At 39.1% G+C, this 18389-nt stretch overlaps 2 protein-coding genes across 2 annotated transcripts in view; one reads left to right on the forward strand and one right to left on the reverse strand.

Annotated features, from left to right (window-relative positions):
• Positions 1 to 18389, forward strand: part of MYH15 (myosin heavy chain 15) — a 176419-nt gene that overhangs the window by 65874 nt on the left and 92156 nt on the right. Inside the window, exons 14-17 of the mRNA XM_081572251.1 lie at positions 4382 to 4500; positions 9085 to 9234; positions 9827 to 9997; positions 17832 to 18011. Of these exons, the coding sequence (XP_081428377.1) occupies positions 4382 to 4500; positions 9085 to 9234; positions 9827 to 9997; positions 17832 to 18011 (620 nt within the window). The remainder of the gene's footprint in view (positions 1 to 4381; positions 4501 to 9084; positions 9235 to 9826; positions 9998 to 17831; positions 18012 to 18389) is intronic.
• Positions 17759 to 18389, reverse strand: part of HHLA2 (HHLA2 member of B7 family) — a 227471-nt gene continuing 226840 nt past the window's right edge. Inside the window, exon 12 of the transcript XR_014077516.1 lies at positions 17759 to 17955. The gene's annotated coding sequence lies outside the window, so the exon portion shown is untranslated. The remainder of the gene's footprint in view (positions 17956 to 18389) is intronic.

Consider the following 18389-nt stretch of genomic DNA (forward strand, 5'->3'; position numbering starts at 1 on the left):
CGTTTTATTTACTGTCATGGATTATAAACTCCTTGATATCAAGGATTATTGTCTTGTTTATCTATCCTCTTACCATAGCATCTGGTACCAGGCCTTGCACATAGCAAGTGCTCAGAAATTGTTCAATAAATTAAGAAAGTGCGAACAGCTCAGAAACCACATTATAACCTTATATATAAGATGAATTGAAGGTCATTTTCAAAACCCTTTTTCACATTAGCCAGATTGCGATTTGACAAAACTGGATTTTGTTTCTTTCTTTATATTTTGTTATTTGCACATCAGACTGGACTGGGATAGAATTGTCCCTTTGTTTTTCTCTACTTCCTTATCTGTTTTCAGGTGCCATCAGAATGGTTCTCTCCATCTTCTAATTATACTTACCAAATCTGGATACCATTCTCTAGAGAGTAGTTCTCAGACTTGGCTGCACATTAGAATCACCAGGGGAGCTTTTCAATTCCTGAAGCCCAGGCCTTACCCAGACCAAAGGAAATCAGTTTCTGAGGAAGGGTGCAGGCATCAGGGTTTGTGGTTACAACTTGCCAGGTGACCTCAATGTGCAGCCAAGGTTGAGGATTGTTCTCAAACCCTCATACCCTCATGTGTACCAGAATCACCTGGTGAAATGCTAAAAGTAAACCCTAACCTCCTCTAGTGAGCAAGTGCTTTGTTCCTTTATGAACTCTCCAGGCTATCCTGATCTACACCAGTGTTTGAGAACCCCTTCTAGCTAAACCTCTCCCAGGTAAGATTATACAACCTGGTTAAAATTCATGGTTTTATTCACCAGGTCCTAGAAAATGATGTTTACTTTGGTGGGATTTTTTTTTTAAATAAATTTATTTATTTTAGTTGGGGGCTAATTACTTTACAATATTGTAGTGGTTTTTGCCATACATTGACATGAATCAGCCATGGGTTTACATGTGTTCCCCATCCTGAACCCCCCTCCCACCTCCCTCCCCATCCCATCCCTCTGGGTCATCCCATTGCCCCAGCCCTGAGCATTTGTCTCATGCATCGAACCTGGAATGGTGTTCTGTTTCACATATGATAATATACATGTTTCAATGCTATTGTCCCAGAACGTCCCACCCTCACCTTCTCCCTCAGAGTCCATAAGACTGTTCTATGCATCTGTGTTCTCTTATTCTGTCTCGCATATAAGGTTATCGTTACCATCTTTCAAATTCCATATATATGCATTAGTATACTGTATTGGTGTTTTTCTTTCTGGCTTACTTCACTCTGTATAATGGGCTCCAGTTTCATCCATCTCAATAGAACCGATTCAAATGTATTTTTTTTAATGGCTGAGTAATATTCCATTGTGTATATGTACCACAGCTTCCTTATCCATTCATCTGCTGATGGATATCTAGGTTGCTTCCATGTCCTGGCTATTGTAAACTGTGCTGCGATGAACATTGGGTACACACGTCTCTTTCAATTCTGGTTTCCTAGGTGTGTATGCCCAGCAGTGGGATTGCTGGGTCATATGGCAGTTCTATTCCCAGTTTTTTAAGGAATCTCCACACTGTTCTCCATAGTGGCTGTACTAGTTTGCATTCCCTTTGGTGGGAGTTTTATAAAGCCTCTTCTGGGAACACATCAGGTAACATGATGAAAATATGTTTACAGGCGGTGCTGTCTTCATGATGGCATCTCCTGAATGTTAGAAGGATGTTTTTTCACCAATTTAAACTATTTTCATCAGGTTGTAACACTATAAACTTTTAATGCAAAAGAAGTAATTTTGAGGAGGGGAACATGACAACTGTTATTTTCTGTTAAAAAAAGAAGATGAATAACATGTGATGTTTAATGTATGCCTTTGGGATAAATCAAAGGCACACTACCCCTCTGTCTGCAGATCCTTGAATGTCTCTAGAGTGGGAGAGGAATAATTCTGTAATGTTGAAGGCTATTTCTGTTAGAGCTTAAGGGGGGATACTACAGAGAATTTGCATTTCCTTTGTTCATGGATGAAAATGGACTCAAAGAACTGTCATTAAAAGTGGAAAAAGATTGTGTGAAATTGAGACTATTATTACCTGCATTGTCCATCTGAATGCTTCCAAAGCATAGACAACTGAGGTCCTGTCTATTTTTCCTGGACAGATATTGTGGACTTGTTCATTTTTCACATCATTGGTTACCGTTCAGCTCCACTCAGATTCATCAGGCACATTACATTTCTCCCTTCCTTTGAAATATTTTCATTTTGGGTTAGATGCTCTTTAAATTCTCCTTTGGCTCAAAAAGTCTATGATTCTGACCCCTTGGCTTTTCAGCTTGAAATAATCAGGCTTTTGTCTCTAAACATGGTGCTCTTAACAAGAATAACTCAGTATAGGATCGGCATGTCTGCTCTACTTTTTATTATTCCACTTATTTTCCCAAACAGTCTTTGCATTTTGAAAGATTTCATAGCAATGGAGTTCCTAGGCCATCATCACTGATAAGGAGCAGATATAGAACTTGTAGATACATTTCTACAATGTATAATATATATTGACTTTGCATGCTAAGTCACTTCAGTCGTGTCTGACTCTTTGTGACCCTATGGACCATAGCCGACCAGGCTCCTCTGTCCATGGGATTCTCTAGGCAAGAATACTGGAGTGGGTTGCTATTTCCTTTAGGTAACAAGTAAATCAAACATTTCAAACTTTTCTAGTCTTTGTCAAAACTTTAAAGGCCCCACAAAAAGGAAATGGATGATATTGTTAATACAGATGACATATAGCTATTTAATTGTGTTTTGTTTTTAATTTATTCTCTATTTGTGGTCATTGTTCAGGAAATTTTGTACTTCTTAATGAAGTAAGGAAAGACTGCATTTCCTTCAATTCTAAGACATTAGCTTTATGAAGTGACTACATCAGATATATATCTCAGGATTCATTTAAAATGGGAGACAGCAAAGAGGTTTCAACTGAGCAAAATATTCCTTTTGTTTGATAACTGAAACAAATATGCAGTTTAAAATGTGTTTATAGCTTTTTGCCTGTGGCATTCTTTCGTGTTATTGTCATTTTTTAACACCTGATGCTTATTTACTTTTCCTTCTGATAACACTCATTCTTCATTTCTTTCCTTACAAAATGAAAATGCTATTCTATATAAGAACAATTGTGTGGGTTGTAAGTCTTCTTGTTAGGCAGCAGAGGGCACTGTGGGGCAGAAACTCAGGAAGAAGAGAGGTGTTTGAGAGATACTGGACAAGTGTCCTGGCTTCCGTTGATAGGTCTTGAATTACCCAATTATATGGTCCAAGTTCTGGTTCCATTGAAAGGAACTACAAACATATACGTAGAAGGGAAAATAGGCAAATGATGAAAATGAGATTTTCATTCTCTTCAGATGAACAATTCTTTTCAGAAGAGGGCCAATATCAGGAAATAGATTCTTTTTAAAAATTGAGCTATAATTCTCATATTATAAAATTATTCTTTAAAAATATACAGTTCAGTGAGTTTGAGCATATTCAGAAGGTTGTTTGACTAACATGTCATTACTCCCCAAAAAAGATCCTGTATATAAAGGTAGTTACTCCCCATTCCTTTTTCCCCTAGCCCCTGGCAACTACAAATCTACTTTCTGTTTCTCTAGATTTACCTATTCTGGACAGTTCATATAAATAAAATCATATAATATATGGCCTTTGTGTCAGGATTCTTCACTTACTATGATTTTTTGAACCCTCAATCATGTTGTAGCATACATCAATACTTCATTCCTTTTTGTAGTTAAAAAAATGTTCTGTGGTATTAATATCCTGCATTTTGTTTATCCATTTATCAGTTGATGAACATTTGTGTTTTTTCCCTTTTTTGACCATTGTGAGTAATGCTGCTAGGAACATTTGTGTACAACTATTTTGTGTGAACATATGTTTTTATTTCTCTTGGATGTATACCTCGGGGTGGAATTGTTGGATCCTGCAGTAACTATGTTTAACTTCTGAGTGGGAGCCAGTTTCCTACAGTGGCTGTACCATTTTACATTCTAGCAGTGTATGAAGTTTTCAATTTCTCCACTTCTTCACTAACACTCATTGTCTTTTTGATTATAGCCATTCTAGTGAGTGTGTAGTGGCATTTCACTGTGATTTTGATTTGCATTTACAAGAAATAGAGTCTTTTAGGATCATTTAGGGTCCATGCATGTATTTCAGAACTACAATTTACCTTGCTACATCATTCTAACCACACCATCTTTCCATCTTCTGGGCTGTCTATTGGGCTCTAGTGGAGATTGAATTTTAACAATGTTTTCCTTCTTCTCTCCTCTTCCCTCTTTCCTCTTACTATTTTCTCTCTCCCTCTCTCCCTCCCTCCTTCTCTTCTTCTTTTCCCTCTTTTCTTCTGACCAGATGCTGACAAGGCTGCTTTCCTCATGGGCATTACCTCCTCTGAGCTGGTGAAGGGCTTGATCCATCCTAGAATCAAAGTTGGTAATGAATATGTTACTAGAAGTCAAAATGTAGAACAGGTAAGTTACTTCCAGAATATTGTGATTCTATCCTCTTGTACTAATTGTACACAGGATTTATTTGTGTATTTTTCAACTTCTGATGTCTGTAACAAGGGCTTCTATAAAAAAGTGAAAAAGAATTACTATGATGAGTATTCTGTTTTCATCTGTGATGCACACTCCAGTAAATGCTCTGTGTTAAGAGTCTTTCTAGTCTGAAAGATACCACTTTGACAGTTTCCCCTTTAAGCAACAAGTCTCTTCAGATTCAAGGAAGTTTTTTACTTTTTATAATAAATATCTTTGTGGTCTAGCTAAGAGGCTCTTAAATATACAGTTTTTGATATAAATAAAATTGGTAAATTGAAATCTATCACCTATTTGGAATATTGACTTTTTAGGCTATCAGATGCATTCATTAAGAAAGGGTTTTAGCACATATGCCGAAGTTAGCATTCAAGGAAAGGAGAAAAATGAGAACCAAAGTGAGAGATGGAAGGTCATATAGGTTTTTCTCAGTATCCAGGAGAATATTTTAATGATAGAATAATGAGTGCTCTGAGAAGTGTTAATCCTGAGGCTGTGCAGTAAATAGTCACAGGACTGCCAACTAGTGAGACCATCTAAATATGATAGTGTATTTCAAAATAATAATTGACATCTGGAATGTGCTAGTATGAGACAAGCCCTGCTACAGTAACATACACACTAAAACCCTAGTGACAGTAAAATAGGCATTTATTTCTTACTCACACCAAGCCCAATACAGATTAGACCGCCTTCTTCAATTTTTACCTCAGGCCATCTGGAATGCATGGCCTCCAGTGTTGTTGCACAGAGGAAAAATGATTTGTGAAGAAAGTACACACACTTTAACTGCCTGGGGCTAGAAGTCATATCACTTTTAGTAAGATTCTATTGGTGAGAACTAGTCAAATTGTCTCCTTAGCTACTGTGAGGCTGAGAAGTATAGTCTCTCTGGAAAGAGGAAGTGGTTTGATCACATATAACATGTAAAAAGCATTCATATTATCTCTTTCCATTCCTACAACAAAACTCAGAGGTAGGTAAGGCAAGGATACGTATGTTTTTTCCAGTTGAGGAAACCGAGGGTTAGAACATAAGTAACATTCCAAAGGACACCCAGCTAGTATGCAGGTGACACTTAGACTGTTTTACTCTGTATACATCCTAAATCTGAAAATGAGACAGACAAATGTGCAACTTTGTGACAGAAGACAGCTATTTTGACAACAATAAACTCTCTTTCTTTTGAAATGTTGATAGAAAGGCATTTGGTGTGACTGTCATTTAAAATATTTCAACAACTAATTAAAATCAATTTTCTAGTTCAGCCTACCCTATAACTAAATAAGCTTATCTCTACCATAATATCAACTCTACGGGAACAATTTGCCTGCATTTTTGTCCTCCCTGGTGACCTGAGCTCTTGAGGCCATGGACTGTGTCTAATTCATCTTAGTACTCCAGCATCTAGCACAGTGCCCTGCAAGCAGTAGGTGCTCCATAAATGTTAAAATAAATGAAATATTGGCTGACATTAAACCATGCTCAGTGGGACAAGTAGTTGAGCTATTTCTTCATAGTGAGGCTGGAGATGTCTGGCAGCTTCTTGCCTTTTAAGACATTCACCACCACACACATGCATGACATGCTATGATTATAGAACAAGGACTTGCTCAGTGTAAAACTAATGAGCCCATAGGAGGACTGAAATCAAACCTTCGTCTCTTTAATATTGTGTTCTCGGGGACTGAGTTACCACACCAGCCTCTACTATAATGGAATCAGTGAAGCAAGCTAATATATTATTATTCAACATTAAAAGAAAGAAAACCCTCATCCTCTGTGCCCCCCTCCCCTACCCACTTTCTTGCTTGAGCACTCTCTTTTCCTCCATCTCCTGAAGACAGAGTAAGAAAGCACACTGTAAGGCTTTTCTTTTCTTAGGAATTTTACTGACTTTATAGAGACAATTGTCACTGCTAAGAATAGAGATGTATATGCTCTGTTGATGACAATTGCAAAAGATGGCAAAAATTCTTGCAGTGTTAACACTTTATACGAAACTTAGTTCTAGCTCTTATGCTATATAACTCTGGGACTTTGGTCAAATATTCCACCTCCCTGAGCACCCCATGAAGAGGTTAAATTCTTCTGTGGGTCTTAGTAGAGCAATGATTGGCATCTAAAGGAGATAATTCTTCATGTATGAAAGTGTCCCACACATTGAAGGAGGTTTTGCATTCCTGCTCCCAGGTGCTAAATGCCAGCAACACTCTCAGTCACTAATGATGGGAAAATGCCCATCCTGTTCCAAAATGCCCCCTTCCCTTGAGTGGAGGGTGTACCATCTTGAATTGGGAGCCACTATACGTGATTATTAGGAACCAAGGCTCTTCAGGTCTAGTATTTTAAGATTCTAGGAGAGTTCTAACTATGCTTATTAGAAATAAGTTATTTTACTTTAAAAAGATTAATAATGATCAAACAATAATAGTAATCAGTAGCTATTGAATGCTCACTGTGGGTGCTGTGCTATGTGCTTTGTATACATAGTTCATTCAATCAAACAGCAAGTCTGCAAAGTTGATCTTATTTATGCTTCCATTTTATTAAAGACAGTGAACTTAGAAAGATTAACTGCTGAAAGCAACATGGATAGTAAATACTGGATCAAGGATGAGGAAGCAATAAAAGTGGAGAAGGGATAGGAAAGGGGGAACTAGCATTTATTGGATTGACTCTAAGTGCCAAATACTGTGCTATGTCAATTTACATCTTCTGTCTCATTAAATCTCTTCCAACAACCACGAGACAAGCATATTTTAATATTGTTATTTTACAGATGAGGAAGGCAGGGATCAAGGTGGTTAAAAATACACTATTTGACTTCACTTCTTTTCAGTTTTGTTTTTTCTATCCTATACTGTTGACCCCCAAGTAATCAAAGTCTTTGAGGTTATTTTAAGAAGAGCTCAGTCATGAGTCTGTTTAACCTCTGAAAAGTGAAAGTGTAGATTTTCTTGCCTCATTCTTCTGTCATTGGACAGAAAGTGATTGAAAATAATGATATGCTGGTGAGCAGCATATTGGATTATCAGGTTTATTAATTCATTCATCAGACATCATACCATCCATTTCTTCCTCTGCTACAATTTCAGGCTTTCTTCCTGTTTTTCACTACTCCCCACCTGTGGCCAGTTTCTCTCTCACTCCCACTTCTCAAGTATTTAGGGAATTAAAAGGGGGTGAGCAGGTTAGTCATGTTCTTTTTAAACTTTCCAAGTGACTGCTGTAGACAGAGTGATTTCCTCGATGCTCTGGAGGATAAAAATCATTCTCGGTGCTTTATTTGTGCGTGTGTGCTCTTGACGCCAATAATAAAAAACTGTGATGCCATCCAGCTTATGGATTACTGTGGAAATGACTCAAGATAACTGATCAGGTAGTGGGTGACTCATAACTAAATCACCGCCAGACACCAACTGGCTCCTGCTGTGCTCGCTGTCCTGGGCAGCCGAAGGATGGATGTGATAGGCCTATTTTAAATGTCAAGTCGTTGGAGCGCATTCCCCTGCCAGGCTTGGAGACTGTCCAGCTGAAATTCACTCCTCCTTGGAGTCTGTCAGAAAGCTGCTGCGACAGCGGCGCCTGCGCATCACGGCAGCAGGATCTATATCCGCAAAGCAGCAGCATCCACGGAGAGGTTGGAGCTCTCCCCAGTAGGTTAGGAGAGCGTGTTTGCCCCACACCTCCAGGGAGGGGAAATGTAGCTTGAGTTTTATAGTAGGAGAATCTGAGTCAGAACGATGCACTACATTGCCATTCTCCCTATGCAGCCCTGGGAACTAATAAAACAGGTGGAAGCTGAGGCTGCAAAGAATCTTCAAGAGCATAATGCAGGGGAAGACACTGCAGCCTAGAGAGATTGGGTCACTTGCCAAAGGTTATGGAATTTATTAGCAGCAGGAGGAAAGGGCTAGAGATTCCATATTCCGAACCTACGCTACCAGCATTTTTGAAACTTTATGGTGCGTGGGAGTCAGAGGGGATTGTGCCAGAGTGCAAATTCTGATTCATAGGTCTAGGATGAGATGCTGGGCATTGGCATCTTTAACAAGCTCTCAGGGTGATGCCGCTGCTGCAGGTCTTAAGACCACACTCTGAGCAGCAAGGTTTTAGAACATGTTGCCACCCTACCCCAGGAGGTTTGGACCTTTAGTGGTAGGAACATGAATCTCTCACAGGAGTGTTGGGTGGGGAGGCACCAGGCAGCTCACCTCCTTTCCTGTAAACTCCTCCCCTCTCCTCCCCTCTCCTCCCCTCTCCTCCCCTCTCCTCCCCTCTCCTCCCCTCTCCTCCCCTCTCCTCCCCTCTCCTCCTCTCTCCCTTCCTTCTCGCTTTACTCCTGTCCTTGCTTCTTTCTTCCTTTCCCCTTACCTTCAGCATAAATCTATAACCACAGAAAGCAGATAAATATATGCTGCTTTTACTAAAAGGTGGTTACTGATAGAGAATGCCGAGGGTCAAAATGAACATTGCTGTCAGGCGAAGGAATACTTTCGATGTGATTTTCAGGTGACCTGTGCTGTTGGTGCCTTGTCTAAGTCAATCTATGAGAGAATGTTTAAGTGGCTGGTGGCACGTATCAACAGGGTCCTGGATGCCAAGCTGTCAAGACAGTTCTTCATTGGCATTCTTGACATCACTGGTTTTGAGATGCTTGATGTAAGTATATCTGGTAAGAGTGAAGTTGATGTATATTTACAAGAGGATTAGACTATGTGAATGGAATGTCAGAAGATGTAGTCAGAGCATGATGAGATTCATTCTGTGCAAACTTAAACAGCTACTTTGGTTGGAAAAAGCTATTATTAATATTAACAAATAACAATAAAAATCATTATAATTAATAGTGCTAAGAAATTAATTCAGCCTTAAATAAAGGTAAATTAAGACAGCTTTTATGATTTTGAATTGTAATATCATTAAATGTTAATTTCCTATCATAATCTTCATTTGCAGATATATATGAAGGAGGTTAAGAATATAATTGAGCAATTTTTACTTATTGGGTTTAATTGCCAACGTATGATAGTGGTTATGGTTTTCTATTTACATTTTCCAAGTGAACCTCTATTTTATTGTATTTTTTTATTGAAATACATTTGACAATTAAAATATATATATTTAAGTAGAACAACTTGATTCAGTGCACATATACATTGTGAAGTAATCACTACAATTAAGTTAATTAACATATCCATCACCTCCAATAATTACTATTTTCTCAATTTTATTTCTCATCACAACCTTGAAGTATAACAGTCTTGAACAACTTTGCATTAATTTTACCAATGAAAAGTTACAACATTTCTTCAATAAGCATACGTTGGTTTTGGAGCAAGAGGAATATAGGAGAGAAGGCATTGACTGGGTGTCCATCGACTTTGGCCTGGATTTGCAAGCCTGCGTGGATCTTGTTGAGAAGGTGAGGCATGTTTCTCCCTCATCCATTTTTGTTTAAGGAGAATTGGCCCTACTTGCTGTGTTGATCCGTGTCAGGACCCTGGCTCTGTCAAGGGGATGGGAAATAGAGCAGGAGAACTCTGCACATATTCTGTTAATGGTTTTTCTGTGCAACACTGTGGCATCCTAACTAAACTCCCACATCAGTTACCTATTCCAACATCTCTAACTCACACTGTCGCTACACATTTACTGCTTATGCATGGCCTCCACTGTTAATGCGTGAGGAAGCTTGCTGAGATTAAAAATGGTCACGCTCTTGACTGGAAAAACAGAGCTGAAAATATGAACACTTTAGGGCCTGGCTGATTAACATAAGGTGAATGAGTAGACCCAGAGCAGCTTAACGAAATTTGGCAAATTAGCATGCGAACAAACCACTGCCGTAAATCCTCAAGGCCACCGCCTTGCCGGATGTAGTTTGTTCATTTAATTGGACAAGTACCAGTTAGTTTAAGTAATTTATGACAATACTTCATGGCTTATTAGTAAATTAGCTGCAGTGTATGGTTTCCAAATTCAGTGATGTTCCCATACTCTGAAATCTTTCCATGTGCTCTAGAAAAGATTAACCAGGTTTGCCGGGGGAATTCAATATGATTTTTCTGTAGCTTTGTCCAAGGTAGCAAGCATGATGGGGTGTGAGCAGCTATGTGGCCTTATGTTTTGCAATAGTTGTGGATTGCAGTGAATTCTGCACACTGGTCTGGACAACTATGCTTTACTTTCACATTTGCGTCTCAGCAACCTTGTTCAGAAATGGGTGAGGATGATTAAACTCTCACTGTCCTTTGTGGGGCCCAGGTTTTATCAATCGCTGTCCCATCTATTTTACATGTTAGATCTTTAGATGAAACTAAATCTTCTTTGAAAATAGCCATTATTAACAGGAGTGGACATCACATTGATTTTATTTATTTTATAACCAGTGAACTTCCTGGGGAGGGGACAGGCTGATTCAAAAAATGATGATAATGAACCAACTTGTGAGTTGATTAAAAATAATGATAATAATGACCCGCCCATGATCTGGGAAATGTTTGATGGCATTATTAGAGTTACAGTTTTCTAATTAGAAATGAAACAAGAGAACTGGAGCTCCTTCAGGGGACAGCTTTAACTTTGGGCAGTTATCACCTGTAAAATCTACTTACTCTAAATATGATAAAACACTGTATTCAGGCAGGAAGGTGAGATGCAGACATTATTCAACTCCTGATACATCTGTGAATGTTACAGATTTGTAGTTGATCTGAAGCCTATTATCTTATTTATGACAACCAAACTTATTCTAAGTAAGACACAAGCAACATTGATATAATTTCCTTTTGTACTCTCTACTGATATGATAAAACAAGGTGAAAAAATGAGTAAATGATAAAAGGAAAAGATAAGCATTTGGTTTCCTGTGAGTTATTTCAAAGGTTCAGGTCAGGCAAATGTGGAATACTAAAACCTTTCTTGAAATGATTCTATATTTTGAAAAGATCATTGTGTTTGTTCAGTCTACAGGAAGGAAATTTTTAGTAAATATTAATGATCAAACTCCCTCCTTGAAACAGAATGCATCATGGGAACTTTTCAAAGTTCAAAGGAACTAAAATACATCACTGCATATAAAATATAGAATGCATCTGTGTGTTTATAAGGAAAAAGTCTTTATATATATAAGTTTTGAGTTTTTATATCTATAAAAAAGTTTATATCAAGCTAATGCCAACTTTGTTAATTTGGGCTTCAAGCATACAGTAACCTCCTTCTATAAATATGCAGTGAACAGATCTATTATAGGATTAACTCACACTTATCTCATTACTTGAATTATTCTAGTTTGTTTAGAACTTGAACATCAGTAATCTACATATTAAATATTAACATATGATTACATATTTATGATTTTACATAGGTATTGTAAAGAGATTATTTTTATTTTTTTAAACAAATATATTCAAAATTATGCATTTAAAAACTGTTGCCCTTGCAGTGGAGTCACCTTGAGAAGCTACATCTTTCTTTCAATAATTCAGCCATTTTGGAAAAAGTCCCTCACAGGATGGGGGTTAGGATAAATTGTTAGATTTTTACTGTCTTCAGGAGAAAATTGACTTCAATACCAATCATCTTAACTGTTTTTGAATCCTAACTGTATTACCTATTTTTCACATAATTTGTCTGACTTAGCTAAATAACTCATGATTTTTTCTATGCAATGATCCACAGTCAGACTACAGGTCATTTCCATGTGCCAGTAGTCAAATGTGTCAGATATCCCATAGAAGGTTCTAAAATAATTTTGACTCCTGGTAGCATCCTGGCAATGAGTGTTGCCATTTCCCTAGTAGAGTTCTTTAGATATGCTAATTCTGGTATTTTTGTTATAAAATTAATCACGTTAATATCTAGTTAGCTATCCCTTGAATGCATATGACTATTTTCTTTAAACATATTGCATTGTGTCTTTTTGCTCACAACTTTTACTTTCTGCCTAACCACTGCCCACAGTAAAGCAGCCCATCCCAAAGCTCAAACCTGTAAGTCTTAGTGTTCACCTATCAATTAATTCCTTTGCTGAGGACCTAGATTTTAGTCACCTCAGGACCTACTCTACTAAGTGGTGGGAGAATTACAAACCAGAGGCATCATCCTGGTACTCAAGGAACTGAGGATATCATTAGCAAGATGTCTGAAGACCAAAATTTTTACTAGTTTTCAACTTTTAACAAGTAAGTGTATTTAGCAGCTACTTGTTTTGGTCACTTCCTTGTTACCCCAGTGGTGAGGGAGGGATTCCTGTCCTAGGGTTATGGGAATGGCTGACCACAAGACACCTGGCAGTGGACAGATGAGATCAACAGCAGCTTAGTAGTCACATATGCTCACAGACTGGGGAGGAGAACACTGCATACCATGTGGGGCTGCATGGCAATTGCACTTAGGAGCAGAATGAATAATTAAGAGCTGTGGGAGGCAGGCTTTGTGGTAATAATAGGGTGAGGTGACCAGTGATTCCCAATGGAGGATGTGATTGGCTTGTTTAAATAATTCCATGGGCTGGTAGGGAACTAAAGTCCCTTACTCAAGAATCAGCGGGCTCTGTGCCTGGTCCCATGGGAAAGTATGTTGAAAGCCTGGAGGATATAACCCACAGGAGCATGTAGGGAGGGGAACCTGTGCTTAGGTTCTCCTGGAGTTCCCCAGATGTCAAAGCCCACAAAATGTTGGACCTTAATTTTAGGCCTAATATTTCATTACTATGTATAAAACTTTGACTTAAATGCTGTGTAAAACTTAAGCATTTGTTACAAATAGCACTTGCCCTTAGGACGTATGCAGTCAAACAGAAGATTTATAAGTCTAATAAATGTAAAAATATGTCAGGATAAATGTGGTAAAGGCACAAAGGCTCAAAGAACTCAGAAGAGCAGAGGTCATCTCTGCCTGCAGGAATATAGGAAGGCCTTGTGGGAAAGGGGTAAAATTTTAGCTGGGTCTGAAGAAATGGACATGATTTCAACAGGTGAAAAGAGGAAGACAGTGAGCATGTGGAGGGATGGGCAAGAGCAAAGACTAACAGACAGGAAAGTAATGGATGCGTTTAAAAATCTGATGAGAGTTTAAAATATTCAGAGGGAAGGATTTAGAAGTTAAAAAAAGGAAGTCAGGCTGTGAAGGGATTTTAATGAATTTATAACTTATTTTTAGGTGATGGTGAGCCAGAGAGGATTCCACACTGGGTGATGGGGTAGTCAGAGATGCTTGGGTTTACTCTGGTGGGTTTGTGTATGGGGTCAGAAATGGGAGGAAAGGCTAGAGTTAGGGCGATTAAAAAGCTGTTACAGCAAGTGAGAAATAGAGGCCTTGAATCAGGATAGCAGAAATGGAAATAGCAAGAAAGTGACAGATGTAAAAGAGAGGAGGGCTGAAGTGATAATATTTGAAGAGGGAGAGGTTACAGCATTGATGTTCAGAGTCAGGGCAACTGACTCAGACCATTTACTGTGCAATAGAGGACAATTGATGCTATGAGGCAGAACATAATTACTTCTTTCCCTGACCTATTTGGAGATTAATTTGCTAGAGGGCCTCATATTTATTAGAAGTTTTATACACTTCCTAAGCATTGGAGAAATGGAGAAGACCCTGAAGAAATAGAGCTTTTCCTTCCTCTGTGGTTTAATTGTTACATTTTGAGCTGTGCTATCTACTTGCTTTGCATAAAGCATCCATTCATCCCCAAATGGAAGATGGCTTCGTTGGAGTCCGAGGGACATGGCAGTCCTCATATATGGGAGGTGGCTCTGCTGGAGATGGGCTGCTGCTTGCTGTGAGGCTTTGACATGTCCTTCTTGTTAACATTAACCATCCCAGGAGATGCTTACATTTTTTTAAATGATTCATTCAAGCATTCATGAAAGGTTGACAATTTCTGTGGCAGGAAAATATGCTATACGAAATGGAGTCCACACCTCCAAGACTTGGTGACTCAACTATTCAGTGTTAACAGATTTTCCTGAGCGCCGCAGAATTGATGCTTTTGAACTGTGGTGTTGGAGAAGACTCTTGAGAGTCCCTTGGACTGCAAGGAGATCCAATCAATCCATCCTAAAAGAGATCAATCCTGGGTGTTCATTGGAAGGTCTGATGTTGAAGCTGAAACTCCGATACTGTGGCCACCTCATGCGAAGGGTTGACTCATTGGAAAAGACCCTAATGCTGGGTAGGATTGGGGGCAGGAGAAGAAGGGGACGACAGAGGATGAGATGGTTGGATGGCATCACCGACTCGATGGACATGGGTTTGGGTAAACTCTGGGAGTTGGTGATGGACAGAGAGGCCTGGCGTGCTGCAATTCATGGGGTCGCAAAGAGTCGGACATGACTGAGCGACTGAATTGAACTGAACTGAACTGTTCCCCTCCACATTTATCACTTTGTCAAGAACCCACCAGGTCAATTCTGCCAGGAGCAAGACTTTGCATATTTTCTCACTGCATCATTCCCTGCTTGGATACTTGGGAGGGAAGAAGATATGCTGGACTACAAGAGTTGTACAATATGTGCCAGATGTCCACGAGTTGTTGATGGAATGTCGTTGAATGCATTTGCTGTAAAATGCAGGTTCTAAGTCTATGAGATTAGACAAAAGAGGTAGAAGACCATAGTCCATACGTTAGAACGATAGACTCAGGTGGATCAAAAACATGTTCTTCAAGTATCTAATCATCCAAATTAGACCTACTCATATGGCTCCAGTGGCATAATTTCAAACAAAGAATTTTAAACTACAAACAAATTTTCTTCTTGTATATCACCCAGCTAGAGCCTTAACTCGATGTTGGTATGTTCTCTTTCCATGAAAATATTCAAGCCTAAGATGAAGGTAAAAGAGGAGAGTGAAAAAGTTGGCTTAAAGCTCAACATTCAGAAAACTAAGATCATGGCATCTGGTCCCATCACTTCATGGCAAATAGATGGGGAAACAGTGGAAACAGTGTCAGACTTTATTTTTTTGGGCTCCAGAATCACTGCTGATGGTGACTGCAGCCATGAAATTAAAAGACGCTTACTCCTTGGAAGGGAGGTTATGGCCAACCTAGATAGCATATTTAAAAGCAGAGACATTACTTTGCCAACAAAGGTCCGTCTAGTCAAGGCTATGGTTTTTCCAGTGATCATGTATGGATGTGAGAGTTGGACGGTGAAGAAAGCTGAGCGCTGCAGAATTGCTTTTGAACTGTGGTGTTGGAGAAGACTCTTGAGAGTCCCTTGGACTGCAAGGAGATCCAATCAATCCATCCTAAAGGGGATCAATCCTGGGTGTTCATTGGAAGGTCTGATGTTGAAGCTGAAACTCCAATACTTTGGCCACCTCATGCGAAGGGTTGACTCATTGGAAAAGACCCTAATGCTGGGTAGGATTGGGGGCGGGAGGAGAAGGGGACGACAGAGGATGAGATGGTTGGATGGCATCACCAACTCGATGGACATGGGTTTGGGTAGACGCCGGGAGTTGGTGATGGACAGAGAGGCCTGGCGTGCTGCAATTAATGGGGTCGTAAAGAGTCGGACACGACTGAGCGACTGAACTGAACTGAACTGAAGCTAGCCTACTTTTTAGAGGGAAATTGTAAAAGGAATTCAATGAGCTTTTAGTTGGATTGGACCAGAGCTGTAAGGTCTCTCCCAAATCTGAGAGTTTGTGGTTCTTGGGTAGAATGGGTTGGTAGAGAATCAGGAAATTTATGTTGTTGGGCCAAGGGATTATGGTTTTATCTCTGAACTCTCGTGACATTTTCTGTTGCTTTATAGTCTGCTTATTATGTGCATGTCTTGTCTGCCCAGTTAGATGCTCTACAGCCAGAGCCCATGTCTGATTTTCCTGTTATAACCAGAAGTGTTTGGTACAGTGATTTGCTCATAGAAGGCATTTCAAAAATATTTGTGAAGGAGATAAATGAACATATAAACACACAAGTAGATTTGCAAATATAGGAATCCTTGATCTTTCTCTCACCAAACCTGTTTTTTCCCCATGTATGTACCCCATGTTAGTTAACGGCAACGTCCACTACACATTTGCTCAAACCAAAACCGCGGTCATCCTTCCTCTTTCTACTACAGCCCACATTCTATCCATCAGCAAGTTGTGACCCAGATCTACTAACACCCACATCACGTTTCAGTGACCGTTCACAGTCTCCAACACTATCACTTGTCATCAAACTATGGCCTTGCAGGCCAAATCCAGCCTGTAGCCTGTTCTTGGAAATAAAGCTTGAATGCAACATCATCACACTCATTTTATTTACATATTGTCAATTGCTGCTTTCAGGACTGAAATGGCTGAGTTGATGGCAGGGAGCAGCAGAGACTCTATGGCCCACAAAGTCTAAGAGCTTTACTGTAAGACCCTTAAGAGACAAAGGTTCCTGACTGGGTCCTCAATTTCCTATCACATATCCTTTCTTGTTTGCTTTTTTTAATCACCCTTTATAAATGTAAAAACCATTTTTAGCTCACTGGCTTTCCAATGGAGACCACAGTCAGGATTGACCGATAGGCTTTCCTTTGCCAACCAAAACAAATAATCCTTTATAAGCATTAATTAAATCATAATCACTTTATTGTAAAAAATATCCAAAGGCCTCTCATTTTAAAATAAAATCCAAATGTCTTACCATGGCCTGGAAAGCCTCTAGGCTCAAGTACTGCGTCCCTCTCCTTCCACATGCTATCTCCGACTAGTTCTGCTCAGTCCACACTTGTCTTTGGCAGGACCTCAAACTTGCTAAGAGTGCTCCTGCCTCAGGGCCTCTGCACTCTTCATTTTTCTGCCCAGAATACTTGTATACATGTCTTCTCAGGATTTGCTCTTCTCATTCAGATCAGAAGGTTTTACTGAATTCTCCTACTAAAAGAGTTCTCACATAGCCTCTGTCATTCTCTCTCTTTACTTTGCATGATTTCTTCAGGGTGCTTATAGGAAACTAAATTAATTTATTTAGTGTTTATCTGTCTATTGTTGGTCAACTCCACTAAAAGGTAAACACCCTGAGGACAGATACTTTGTGTATGTGGCTCATGACTGCATTGACAGCTCCTGCTGGTGTCTAGTACCTAGTAGATATTTAATAAATACTTATTGAGTGGATGATGGTCTAGTTATATGTAGTGAAGATCCCTTGTCAACTAATTAGGTTTGTGGGAAAGAATTTACACTCATCCCCTAGTGAAAATACTGTTTATTAGTGATTTTTTTTGTTTTTTCATCTACTGTTCATCTGTATCTCCAAACAGCCAATGGGCATCTTTTCCATCCTCGAAGAAGAATGTATGTTTCATCAGGCTACAGATGTGACTTTCAAGACCAAACTTTTCGACAACCATTTTGGAAAGTCAGTTCATTTCCAGAAGCCCAGGCCTGAAAATAAGAAGAAATATGAAGCTCACTTTGAACTTGTCCATTATGCAGGAGTGGTAAGTTACTTCTAGACCCTCAGCTCTGAATTATCTTGCCTCTATTTCAAATGTACTCAGCCCAGATCTTTAGATAATATATAAGTAAATAGTAAAGTTTAGATTCAATAAAGAGATGAACAAAATAAATCTCAGTTCCCAAAAAAAGTTGGTGTAGACTTTTAGTACTTAGGAAATGAAATACCATACTATAATAGCAGAGGCCAAAACTTTCAAAAATAGACTGTTTCACCCAATTCAAAGTAAGACAGTTTCAGAAAGTCTCGGAGACCATCAAAGGCATGGGCTTTTCCTTATTCATCCTTTCTTTCAACTGCACATTGTGTGAATGAGTGATTTCAACTGATCTTTTTACTGAAGTTTTTTTTTTTTTTTTTT

Source organism: Giraffa tippelskirchi, chromosome 2 (assembly GCF_054371585.1).
Source record: "Giraffa tippelskirchi isolate mGirTip1 chromosome 2, T2T-mGirTip1v1.2.pri, whole genome shotgun sequence".
Classification (NCBI taxonomy): Eukaryota; Metazoa; Chordata; class Mammalia; order Artiodactyla; family Giraffidae; genus Giraffa; species Giraffa tippelskirchi.